General features: G+C 37.2%; 1 protein-coding gene across 3 annotated transcripts in view; it reads right to left on the bottom strand.

The window, feature by feature from the left end:
• Window positions 1-13,368, bottom strand: part of LOC109113303 (phospholipid phosphatase 3-like) — a 49,823-nt gene that overhangs the window by 29,516 nt on the left and 6,939 nt on the right. For all 3 annotated transcript variants that reach the window (XM_042746436.1, XM_042746435.1, XM_042746437.1), the window contains one exon: window positions 10,976-11,639. In XM_042746436.1, the coding sequence (XP_042602370.1) occupies window positions 10,976-11,111 (136 nt within the window). In that variant the 5' untranslated portion in view covers window positions 11,112-11,639. Of the gene's footprint in view, window positions 1-10,975; window positions 11,640-13,368 lie in introns of those variants that run through there.

The following is a 13,368-nucleotide window of genomic DNA, read 5'->3' as shown; positions in this document are numbered from 1 at the left end:
GCAGAACTAACAAAACGGAATGTTATCAGAATATTTTTGATTTTTTTTCAACATTTAGTTATTTGGGGTAGGCTTTTGTGTTGGGCGATATGGTCATTTTTCAAATCGTCATATCGTCAGCCCATGAGATCGATGATACACGATATTATCGTGCATGGGTGGAGCATGAGAGAGACTCTCTGTACTTGTCATAGCATAACTATTTGGTGTTTTAAACCGCGCAGGTGCGCAAAAGTGAGCCTATGGAATCACCAATAATCGAAAAAAAAAATACTTTCAAACATACTGATAAACTAACGATTAAATATAAAAATACTATATTTAAAACAGCTAGTTCATATACAGTCAGACGCAACTGTCATAACGCCCATCCTGTGACAAATTTGCCGCATTTGTGCACGGAAGTTATTAGTCTAAATGTTCTGCAAAATCAGTCAACGGTGAAAATCAATAGTAGATTTCATTTAAAGACCAACAGTTTAACACTTAATATTGGACATAAACGAACACTTTAAATATAAAGTATTTAAAACAGGTAAGTTCATATATTTGGAGTAAAGTTAAATTGATAGGATGCATCAGTCATACAGATCTCCAGACCGTGCGCCCCATGACGAGCTCGAAGCAACCCCAACAGAAACAAATGAGATGCATTCTAACATACCTGTGGCATTAAACTCAGTTAGTGAGGACTCGTTTAAAATATTGGACATATATAGGCCTTTCAGATTACTTGTTAACGTGCAATGAAATACCTTATTATCGTATCGATACACGATACTATCGTCTATCGGCACAACCCTAGTAGGCTTTTGGACCTATGAGAGTGGTCCGAACCTTGGTCAAAGGTATTGTGCTCAACCTGACAAAACAAGAAACTGACAAATTATTTGCCACTTATCGCAGGAGCCTGGTTAAGAAAAACAGACTTGTGAATGTTTGTTTGGTTTATGACCAAAACTTCACAGTGTTTTTAAGTACTGTATGTGAGAGGGACCCCTGCTGTCACTGTTCTCTGCTCTCTCACACACACCAGGGTCGCTCCGTTAGCTTTGTCTATGCAAGCTGCTGTGGTCAGCAAAGCTGTGCACATTGGCAATCCTACCTTTCTCACTCTCTCAATACATTAGATAGGCTCTGGGGCTGGGGCCCAGCTCAAAACATGTGCTTACGCACAGCAATTTTAACTCACGGAAATCGATGCCAGAGGCATGCCTTTTCGCATGAGCATCTGAGTAGGCAGCCTTGCAAGAGGCTTGATAACACTGTGTGCAAATAACAAGAGTCATGTCTGAAATCATTCACCATAACCTAGGGGTGTCCAAACTTGGTCCTGGAGGGCCATTTTCTTTCACTCTTTCAAGTGGACTATATTAGTGAATTAATATATGAAATAGAGAATGAGTGTATAGGGGATGATTTTGGATACTTGTGTTTCTTTACTTTCAGGTGACTGCATATAAAAAAAAAAAAAAAAAAAAAAAAAGATGGAGGAGCTTCAACCTTGCATCCTCTGCACTTGTCTTTAAGAGAAGTCTTGTGTTGTGCAAGAGGTTGTGGGTAGTACAGTTGAAAAAGAAACAAAAAATCATTCAGGCCCATTTAGCTTACTAGTATCAACATACTGACGCAGTAATTCTTCTCTTGCATACTACTTAGGATGAACTGCAACAATACAAAAGCCCTCCAATTCCCAAACATGTCAAAAGTGTTTAGTAGAGGAGAATTATTAACAGAGCTTCGAGTCAAACTGTCTGTGTTTAACAAACATTCCCAAATGAGATGTTTATTAAAATTATAATTATATAAACATATCACCCATCGAGAGTAAAATCACAGTGGAGGGGAGTGTAATGGAAACATGTCGAAGCTGCTCTGTTATTTAACCTTTTTGATCTCTTCCCCACCCACAAACAGCACCTAGAGCAAACAATATATTTTACTAACAGAAGACATGAGGATGCATAAATATAATTTACAGTGGTCCCTTCTAAGAAAATAAGTGTTTCCATGATTATTTAAATCATGCAACAAATAGGCCTAGCATGTCAAAATAAAAGTCTAGAGATCCCACTAAATCAAGCAGCAGAGGTCCTCAAAAATTTTCTGTGCCAAGTGTGTCACATTCTTTGGTAGGTCTGTTAACTTTGCCTTTAGGTGAGGAAATGTACAACTGCTGGCTAGTTTCCCTAGGTCAAAGGTCAAACCCAGCCTTTTTCTTCTCACAGTAAAGTGTAATTAAACAAATGAACACAAACTATCTCTCTGCCTCTTTTTTGCATTTCTTTTCCAAGGCCAATAAAACGTAATAAACACTTGTAGCTCAGGAGAAGTGGCTTCTTTGGACTGAAGTATCCATCAATCCTTTCATCCCCTCAGCCCACTTCACAGACCATAGAGTCAGTGGTGTGTTGTGATTCTGGAGGTGTGTGGATTTATGGGTTAACCTAGGCCACCACAGCCTGATGTGAGCATCTTCATTGGGTAGAGCCCAAGAACTGCTCCCATCTCCCACCCTGCCCTGGAGCTCAAGAGAAAGACCTGCCACAGACTTAACACTACAACCAAAGCATCTGAAAATAGCAATCTACGCTCTTCCAGAGTGTGAGAGCTGCATTTAGGCTTTTTGTGTGGTGTGTGTGAGAATGAGATCATGGAAATATCAGTCTAAATGTGTTTATTATGGTGTAGTCTATGAGTGAATGTATATTGACATGTTTGTGTAGTCTACACTTCTTATTGTGGGTGTGTGTTCCTGTAACAAAACAGTAAAAATAACATTGTAAGGTGTAAACGATCTCATTGTTCTCCGGCTCCTACTCCCCCGACCAGGAAACATCCTGGAGAGACAAAACTCTTCTATAAAGTATAAATATACTAAATGATACATACGACTATACATGTGTCAATATATTAAGCATACATACAACTCGCAGAAAAAAGGAAATTATGGGAAGAAGAAGGGGAACAGGTCTTCAACCCTGCTCCTGGAGACCCACTTTCCTGCAAAGTTTATTTCCAACATGCTTCAGCACACCTGGCCTGTGACTTTATAAGTGATCCTAAAGACCTTGATTAGCTTGTTAAGGTGTGTTTGATTAGGGTTAGAGCTGACCTCTGCAGGAAAGAGAGTTCCCAGGAGCAGGGTTGAAGACATATGGGAATAGGGTAATGTCGCAAGCCAGACTCAAGCTTAAATTTCCCATATGAGCGCCACGGCTGAATGTACTAACCACTATGCCACAGCTCCAGCATCATTATCTGAATAACGAAATTCATTTATTTCTACAACACTTAATCAAATTGCAATTACAAATAAATAAATAAATAAACATTTATTTATTTTTATTTAAAAATTTAATTGGATATAGAAATTGAGTTTTGGAGCCCAGAAAAACATGCCATACTAAATTACATTAGAGAATGTGACCTTTATTTTAGTATTACTGTTAGAGTATTTAATAATATTTTAAATTAGCTTTTTCAGCTTTCATTTAGAAGTAGATTCAGTAGAAACATGAATCAAAGTATGTTTTTATGTGTTTATGTATCTATTCCTTCTGTTATGTTGTTGGTCTTGTTGTTGGGTCTAGAGCCTGTAATAAAGTTTATACAATAGGTTAAGTTCTAGTAATTTTATATGCTTTTGTGATTTATTTCTTTTTGCTTTATTTTTATTTCTATTTTTATTTCTATTTCAGATTCACTAATAAACATCTAATTGTCGAGTTTTTTTAAGTTTACGTATTTCATGCGATATTTTATTTTCAACTTTATTTCAATTAATAAAAAACATTTTTAATTATGTCAGTTAACAGTAACAACACTGCTCTATATAAATGTGTCGACATCTGCTGAAACAGCACAGATGCAGATATTACACACTTTATTTTTAATAAATCAATCAAAGTTGTAATTCACAAGATAATTTCTACTCTAAAGGGGTGACAAACTGAAACCAAAAACTACATGAGCTATGTCATTTGTTTGAGCATTGTCCATCACATTAGAATATTACCAATAGTGACACAGGTCTCATTTGCATATGAATGCGCAGAGGGTGACTGCCCTTCAGGGGCCAGCTAGGTTTACACTCAGGAATGCTGAGCACCCTGGACTTAATCCATATGACCCAGAAAAAGTGAAAGAGTGCTTGTCGTGTGAAGGCTGCAGAGGTCACCTTTGGCCTTTTGGTGCTAGATGAGACTTAAATAGATGCCCACACTGGATACAAAAAAAAAATAAAAATAAATAAAAATCCCATTCCAGAAAACACATGTACACTCTCCAGAAAAATTCCAACACACTGGAATTATAATCAAGCTGAGTGAACTGAGGATGATTGTTCCACAGCTGATGCATCCCACAGACTCATACACACACAATGCCTCATTTGCTGAAACAATAGCTGACAGGATACAATATAGACTAGCGAGGGGAAATAGACTACAATTACACTGAGAATAAATAAACAAATCATTTGTGCATTTACCTTGTAGAGAGGCATACAAAGCAGCAGGGGCTCCTCATACCTGCTTCCACTCTCCTGAAGATCTTACACTATTGTTCCGAGCACAAACAGAGAGCCGTAAACCGCCAAAGACATGCACCCGCAGATCACAGAGAACGGCGTCCGCGCTAGGAGGAATTTAGTGACCGCAACAAACCCGAAGAGTGTGTTATCACGAGTAAACGCTCCAAGAGACCCTCTGGATGTGATAAAGTTGTACCCGACTATACAAACACACACAATCTAAACAGCCAGCTGATGGTCACTCGTGCTCATGTCTGCCTGTCTAATTGCTACCTACGGCACCCCACTTCATTGCATAAACTCTACGAGCATATAATTAAACCAACATGGCAGTGACCTCAGAAACCAGCTTCTCTTTGACGCACACACACATACACAAACACCCTCGCAGTTCTTGTACAAATAGTCAAACACGTTGTACTGCACATGTGCACTTAGACGTACACAAATACAGAGCGTGGGCACTACGTTTTGACAGCGTTATTACCTGCGGTGAAGACGAGGCAGTCTGTGACTCCATCTGATGCCCAGATGACTCTACTGTACTCCAAGTGCACTCATATGGAAACCATTCCTGCATCACACTGTAACCTTCCAGCTTTAATGCTGACTATTACAAAATACTGCTCCCTCCGGAGCCCAGAGACTCCTAACATCACTTTCCAAAGATCTGTGGCAGCTTCTGATTCAAAGGAATGACTCCTGAAATCCTGTTTTACGTTTCACAGAACCCAGCTTGATTTTTGGTTAATGGCAAAGTAGGTGTAATTTTATCATCTAATATCCCACGTCATTACATAATAGGCTGAAAAGGCAGTTTCTTTTGTCATTCCTCGATATAAAGTTGCTAAAAAATGCTACAGAGGACGGATCTGCCAAAAGGTTGCCATCAATAAGTCTCACTAAATGTTGACTTTCTATCTAGTTCTGATCTTGCAGATTAAAGCTTGAGGATACAATTGTAACAGAGGCTTGGTAGTTAATGCACAAGCTCTAATTTGTTAAGCCATGGTGCTCTTTAAGACAAATAGAGTTCAAGCCCAGCTCAAACCAGGGACCACCAATATAACAAAGCTATTTCCTTGTTAACACTTTATAACATCTTTCATTTTTATCTTCATATAAACATACTACTGTTCAAAAGTTTGGGGTTAGTAATTTTTTTATGTCTTTATAAGTCTCTTATGTGAACCAATTCTGAATTTATTTGATTATACATATATGTATGTATGTGTATATATATATACACATACATACATATATATATTTGTATACATATTTGTAACATTATACATTTCTTTATTGCCATTTTTGATTAAATTAATGTATCTTTGCTGAATAAAGCATTAATTTCTTAATTTCTGAACAAAGAAATCATATTGACCCCAAAATTTTGAACGGTGTATTTTTTTTTTGATAAATAAGTAAATAAAGACAGACAGACAGACAGACAGATAGATAGACAGATAGACAGATAGATAGATAGATAGATAGATAGATAGATAGATAGATAGATAGATAGATAGATAGATAGATCGAAATAAATTATTAATAAAAAATATATATAATAATACGTAACTTAAGTATCAGAAGAAATTAATGTACAGTTTAGTGACCATTCCTAGTGTACAAAAAAGAGTTGCTGAAAAAGCAGCGCAAACTTTATGCAAAACACATGTAAACCATATAAACATGAACACCATGTGGCAGTTTTAGACAGTCTCCTGCAATTACATCCTGTAAATGAGAGAAAGAGGGAGGGTTTGGGGCTCAGGGAAATGATGCAGAAAAAAAAACTGGGGGGATTACATTTCACAGCACAGCTGGCCACACCTAGGGCAAAGAGTCGAGCGAGGGAGGGAAAACAGGAGAGCGGCCTAGCGAGACTACCTTTTCCTCTTCCCTCCCTTTCCTGTGTTTGCCCCTGCATACACACTGACCCAAAATTATACCAGATGTCACTTCAAGAGTGGAAGCCGCCCTCGGCCTGCGATGAAGAATTCAAGAAATTCTGAAAAATATTTATAGAGGTGGACCAGACCTTCTCAGCTTCAGAGGTGGAGGTTAATGTAGTCAGACCTAAATGAGAGAGACTCCCAAAGGGTTCTCTGGCACTCCATAACTCCAACATCGCCCTCCTGGAATGTCATGGATAAAATTTAAAAAGCAGCTAAAAACAACCAGAAATCATGAGACTAAAACCTTTTCCTTCGCTTTGATCTCCTCACAAAGTTACATGACTTTGAACGACTAAGGGCCGAAGTCATTCAAGCAGTGTTGACGGTGGTGATGTCTTGCAGTATTTAAGATGCCTTCTCATTTCCATTCCAACAAGTAAACAAGAAAACACTTTTAGAATTGATGCTTCCCACGAGAGGTGCCAGGAAGCAGCTTGGCTAAACCTCTCAGACCGGCAAACTGGATTGAATGTCACTGGTAAGCCAAGTATGCTTCACATCTGTGGAGTATGAACAAACAGCGCACTGAGCGCAGAACAAGCATTTCCACCAATCGCTAACCAAGCAGAAAGCATCAATGTTATGTGCTGCATATTAGCATGAATCTCACCAAGACTGTCAAAAGAGCATATCCAAGTCATATTTCAACCCAAAATCAAAATCATTTTTTTTTCATTATTTACATGACAACTATACTCATTTCCATTCTAATTATCATTACCAAAATCCAAAATAAATAAGCTAAGATTTATTATTATTATAAAATATTAATCATTTAAAATATATAAAAAAATAAGAATACAAATATATAAAATAAACGTAAAAATAATTTAATATATTACATTACATATTATACTGTAATATAATAATACATACATAAATGTTTTATATAATGTATTATAAGTGGTATAAGTATAGATTTTAATAGTTTTTTTTATAACTGAATATACTTAGTGTTATATTAAATTGTAATAATACTGTAATATATATTATTTATTATTGTAACAGTAAATACATTTTTAAATTATATATATATATATATATATATATATATATATATATATATATATATATATATATATATATATATATATATATATATATATATTTTTTTTTTTTTTTTTTTTTTTTCTAATTTGAGGGGTGAAAGAAAACCTGATTATGTTCTTCATATGATTCACACCCATTTATACACGCAAACCACTGACATCTGTAACAGTGGTCAGTGTGGATGAGAGAGAGTCTGGGTGGCTGTTTGTTTCTGTATGTAAACTATTTCAGCTATCAGTGGTATGGGCAGGAATGTATGCAACCCACCACCCCAGACACCCTCGGGGGGAGTGGCAATCAGAGACACGCCTCCTTTATGTTACTATAACTACTGTATGCTAATGAGCTGAGCTGCAACCTCTCTGCTTCATCTCAGCAGGAGGTAACGCTAAACATACTACAATCCGTCTGGCTGCTTTCTCAGTTTTCATTAACATTCATAATGCATCAGACACACTAAGGATACAATGCCCACAGTGATAAAATACTAATGAGCAGGAACAAAAGCACCACCCATCTCAGTGTGGATGCAACACCAACAGCTGAAGAGGATTTAACTGTAATAAAACAGTCAAGCAAGAGCAGAAGAGGTTATCAGCTCCGTATCTGATGCGGGAGACAGTGAGAGTGCGAGAGAGAAATCCAAAGAGAGGGAAAGATGGTGATAATGCACTAATCTACAGATCTCCACAACAGATGGAACTTCAAGTGTCTGTTCTCTGGATGGGCCGCAGCTTCAGCGCCAACAAAGCCTATTCATGGAGAGACATTCTTCAGCCATCCTTTTCAAATCCCCTCCAAATGAGTCTCCTCTCTTTCTCATAACCCCCCTCCCAAGACCACCAAAAACAGGCCAAGCCCACTATCCTAAACATGACAAAGAACATGTTTGTTTATGCCTTCCCTTTGAAGCACATAACTTGAGTAAAAAAAAAAAATACAAGAAACATTTTTCCTACACTTTTAAAAATAAAGGTTGTAAAAGATGTTTTTTACACTTAGGGTTTCCCAAATAATCTTTCAGTCAACAGTTCTTAAAATAACATTTTTTTTTTCTAAGTGGGAAGAAAATATTCTAAAGAACTTTTGTCAAGTGGAAAGGCTCCATGGATGTTAAAGGTTCTTCATAGAACCATCATACCATTTTAGGTTCTCCAAAGAAGCTATCAGGGAACCATTTTCAATCATCTGAAGAACCTTTTCCATCAGTGTGCAATAGAAAGGTGCCATGGATGTTAAAGTTTCTTCATGGAACCATCAATGCCAATAAAAAAGAGGTTATATTTCTTGTTTCCATTTTTAATACCAATTCTGGTTCTGGGAAGAGTTCTTCAAAGAACCATTTTCAATCCCAATATCCTTTTTCCATCATAAAGAACCAGTGTGCAATAGAAAGGCTCCATGGATGTTAAAGGTTCTTCACAGAACTATTGAAGCCAGTAAAGTAGCTTTATTTTTAAGAGTGCTGTGAATGTGTTACATATGTACATCGTGCGTCTATATAAACCACATATGACAACAACATGTCTTATTTTGGTTGCATTTGAAAGAGACCATAAAACACACACAGAGGGAGAGCTAGTTTTTAGACACCAAACTACTAAACAATGACCACCGTTCAAAGCGATGCTATCAAACACCCTTGGATCAGCGCTCTCTCCCACCTTCAATACCATGTTCAAGCGCCGCATGCTATCACAACTTTTGAAAGCGCAACAACCGTTTTGGAACCTGTTGGTTCACTCGTTCTAAAACCGCAGACTCCACCTGCTCTAACATGTCACCTCTTTTTGAAAGCGCAACAACCGTTTTGGAACCTGTTGGTTCACTCGTTCTAAAACCGCAGACTCTAATTGCTTGTAACTGCTTCTCTAAAGCGACATGTTTAAGCCATTCTACTCCGCATTCCTGGGAACAAAAACAGCAGGACTCATTCTGCCTTTAAAAGTGAGGAGAAAGTTGATATGATGCTGCAGCTGGAGTTAAATGAGGCAAATGCCAGCTGGCGGGGGGCTGGAGGGTCTCTTCTAAAAGAATGTGTGAAGATGAGGGCTGCAGTTTGTTAATCCTTTCATTCTAAAGGAGGAGGGTTCGAACTGACAGGCTTTGAGGAAAGATGAGAACCCGACGCTGTGATGGTTTCCAGGCATCTGGACCAAATGATACAAATCAGATCCACCCAGCGACTAAAGACTGACTTACAGTAGACGTATTCCTAGTACAATCCTTCTGGAGTTATCATGTCTTGCTTAAGGGCACAATTGTGCTCGTCCATTGTTGGTCTGAACCTACAACCTTTAGGTTAACAAGTGCACTTCTTTAACTACTAGGCAACGCTTTCATCAATGTCACGCTGAGCTGGTGAAAGCTGCGAATGACAGCGCATCAAAAACTCACATGCATTCCTTTTAAAGGAAAAAAAGAAAGAAAATACACGCGCCTGAGAGCAATTTACAGATATCACTGTGTATCCTCTAGGTTACGGACAATTGACTGTACTGAACTTCAAATCTAAATAAACTTTCTCATAGCAGACTCTACAGATCAGACAAATCAATTACATATGGTTGTGATGGTCTGCCTAAAAAAAAAAAAAAAAAAAAAAAAAAACTATAAAAAGCTGTGAACAAAGTCATGTTTACAGAACTAGTTTTGACTACAGACGATTCTGTTACATTAAGTGATCGGTTAACCATAATAAGCATGTTCATATGCCACTTCAAAAAATGTCAATAGGGCGCAAAGGGGCCACAATAACTGCCTGCTTCATTTGATGAGTGAGAAAGCTTTCATTTGAAATTATTTTTCTAACAAATGTGATGAAGAAAAAACAAGTGGTTTACATTAACAGCAGTGCCAGCTTTGCCCATCCTACTGGCTGCGATAAGAGCACTTAACGGTTATTCTTCTCTTCACAAGATAATGCCAATTATGACTTTTTTGCATTGTTATCTCAACAAACCATAGTTTACTTACTTCAGCTTTCATACTTTTTGATGGATTAACAGTTAAAAACAGTTTAACATTAATTGTGAACATTTATTCCGCTGATTCATAATGTTGTATAAAACAAGTTGCACTATTATTGTTTTGCATTGTTTACTTTTTTCTTTGCAACTTGACATTTTCCTCTTCCCAAGCATTCTGTATTGTTTTGCCAAATCAGACTAATACATAATAATATATTACAATTACAATAACAGTGATTCATTTTAATGTTTTTATTAGTATGTAAACTGATATAATTTTTAAAGTAATACACAACATAAACAATATAAACAATACTACAAAAAATAAGCAACTTTAGCATTAAAGAGTTTTGAATTGCAACCTCTTGTTTCTAAATATTTAATGCATTGATAGAAATAATGCATGTATTTTTTTTTTCTTTTTTTTTTCATTGTTGCAATTTTGTGTGTGTTGGGACACTCACCCAGAAGAAGGCAGAAGATGTCTAGTGCTATTAAAAGTTTCCTCTTGCTGTTGTCTACGCCGTTGTTGTTTAACGTGGATGTTCCTCCGTTTCTTGTTTCGGGTGCCATCGCTTTCTCATACATATAGTTTTGCATTTGCGAGAGTTCCTCCTGATGTCTCTCTCCTAAAATCCGAGACTGACTGCAGCGGTTCGTTTCAGTGGGTCTTGTCAACAAGGACGTGTCGTATAAAGTTTGAGGGAGTTAAAGTCCCGGCTAAAGTGAGAAGATGTCTTGAAAAGTTAATGAAAACAATGAGTTGTCCGTGCAATCAAGCCCATTCAACTTCGTCCGGTGAAGCCGCAGTGTCACGGAGCAGCGCCGCTCTGAATGAAGAGTCGTGTTGGGTCGGTTAGTGAGTTGTGATCTAGTTCTACGCTACTTGAAGGTTTGAGCGGCGTTTAAAACTTAGGAGATCAGCTCCTGTTTATGAATCCTCCTCTGGTCTCCACCTCTTTCCCCTCAGTAAGTAAGCGCTCGGCTCAGCCCCTTTCTCCTGTCCCGAGCCGCGCTGAATGAAGCCCCCTCAGCTCTCCAGACACGCGCGCTCACACACAGCGAGCTGCACCGCCCCCAGCGGCCGCTGCTGGAAACACACCGTGACCAGACACTTCTCTCATTCACCTACATGGAAGAAATGCAGAGGCTTAAATGGACCAGAAAGGTTGTGGTTTTGATTTTGATTTTTTAGGTTTTGTGGTAAATTTTCAGATGGTCCATTTCACATTACTTCAGTGTTGTCCTAAATTGATGGGTTTTAGTTTATTACCATTTGTCTGCTATTATTTATTTAGTTAGTTGACTGAAAACACATTCAATTTAAATGATATGAAATCTAAAGGACAGGGAAAGGCTGCAAAAGAAGCAGTCATTAAAAATGGAAGCATGGTAGAAGTTCATCTTTTTGCAGGACAATGATCCCACCCATAAAGATTAAATTAACATTTGAATAGCAACAGAACAATGAGGAAAACGGCCTACAATGGCTGTGTCAAAGATCTGACCTCAATCCAATAGACCTAGAGGATCTAGGCACTATATATAAGATAATTGTTGTGCTCAAGAATCAGTTGACTAACCTGCAGGAAACCTAAAATAAATAGATAAATAATAAATAGCCTACCTCTTGCAATTCTCATACTATTGCAGCAAGAAGTGCCTTAAACACTTGCCTTTTTTCTTTTTCCGGATATAATCTAATATAGCCACATATGTATTTTTTAACATAACATGTATAATCCAATAATATTACATAAGCTTTTATTTATTTAAGGTATTAACACAACTAAAAAATTCCATAAACTCAGCACAAATGAAACAATACAATCTAGAACTAAAAAACAATAGATACTCAAACAAATTCCATCAACCCCACAAAAACTTCAAATTATACTTTTGCATGTCTACTTAATCGCACAGATGATTCAGGTCAGCACCATTGTTTTTCAACCACATTCCTGGAGCCCCACCAACACTTCACATTTTGCATGTCTACTTAATCGCACAGATGATTCAGGTCATCAGCTCATTAGACTCCAAGACCTGAAATAAGTGTGTCAGACTTAGGAGACATTTCTTCTAAAATTAGTGTTTTTTAAATCAGCTCCTATGTTTATGTTTAGTTATTTCAATTTAATGGCAAAGAAAAGAACCTATTCATTGCCATTAACCCTCTATGGTACAGAACTGCCATATGGAAACAATTAATTTCTACTTATTTCTTTGTTATTCTGAAAAAAAAAAATACAATATATTGCAATATGGTAATTAAAAGACCTGGCCTTAAGGTAGTCAATGATGTGCTGCTTTTAAGTCAATTGACATTTAAATGTTCATTCCTAAACACCTTTTCCCACTGGTCACCCTCACATGGAGGACACCTGTTGAAGTGCTCCAGAAATGGCTCTGTTAACCTTATTTCTTCGCATCTCTTCTTGCATCATCTTTGGTTAGTAAATTACATTTTGTTATTCGCAAATCAACACTGTCTAACCTTTTTTTTTTTACTGTAAATTGAGAAAATATCAGTATTAACACCCTGGCAACTCTGTACCACTACGGAAAAATAGGCATGTTGCTATGTGGCAACTCTGTATCACAGTGGATTTGAAGTAATTTATTCCCCATTGGGATTATTTATAGATCGTAAGATCAGTGATATGATTGCAGTTATTTATTTGAATTGTTTATTGTAGTATAGTTGTACTGATGTATGAATAAGAAAATTACTTATTCTTTTCAGAAAATGAATACAGCAATATTTCACGAAAAGGGCAACAGGAAGAGTGCAGAGTTCCATGTGATGACAATGAAGATGAGTTGGCCTTCAGTGACTGTAATGATGAGTGTATGT

The sequence above is a fragment of the Cyprinus carpio genome, chromosome B20 (genome assembly GCF_018340385.1).
Source record: "Cyprinus carpio isolate SPL01 chromosome B20, ASM1834038v1, whole genome shotgun sequence".
Taxonomy (NCBI): domain Eukaryota; kingdom Metazoa; phylum Chordata; class Actinopteri; order Cypriniformes; family Cyprinidae; genus Cyprinus; species Cyprinus carpio.
Note: the sequence above shows the minus strand (reverse complement) of the source record. Positions and strands in the feature narration are given on the sequence as shown.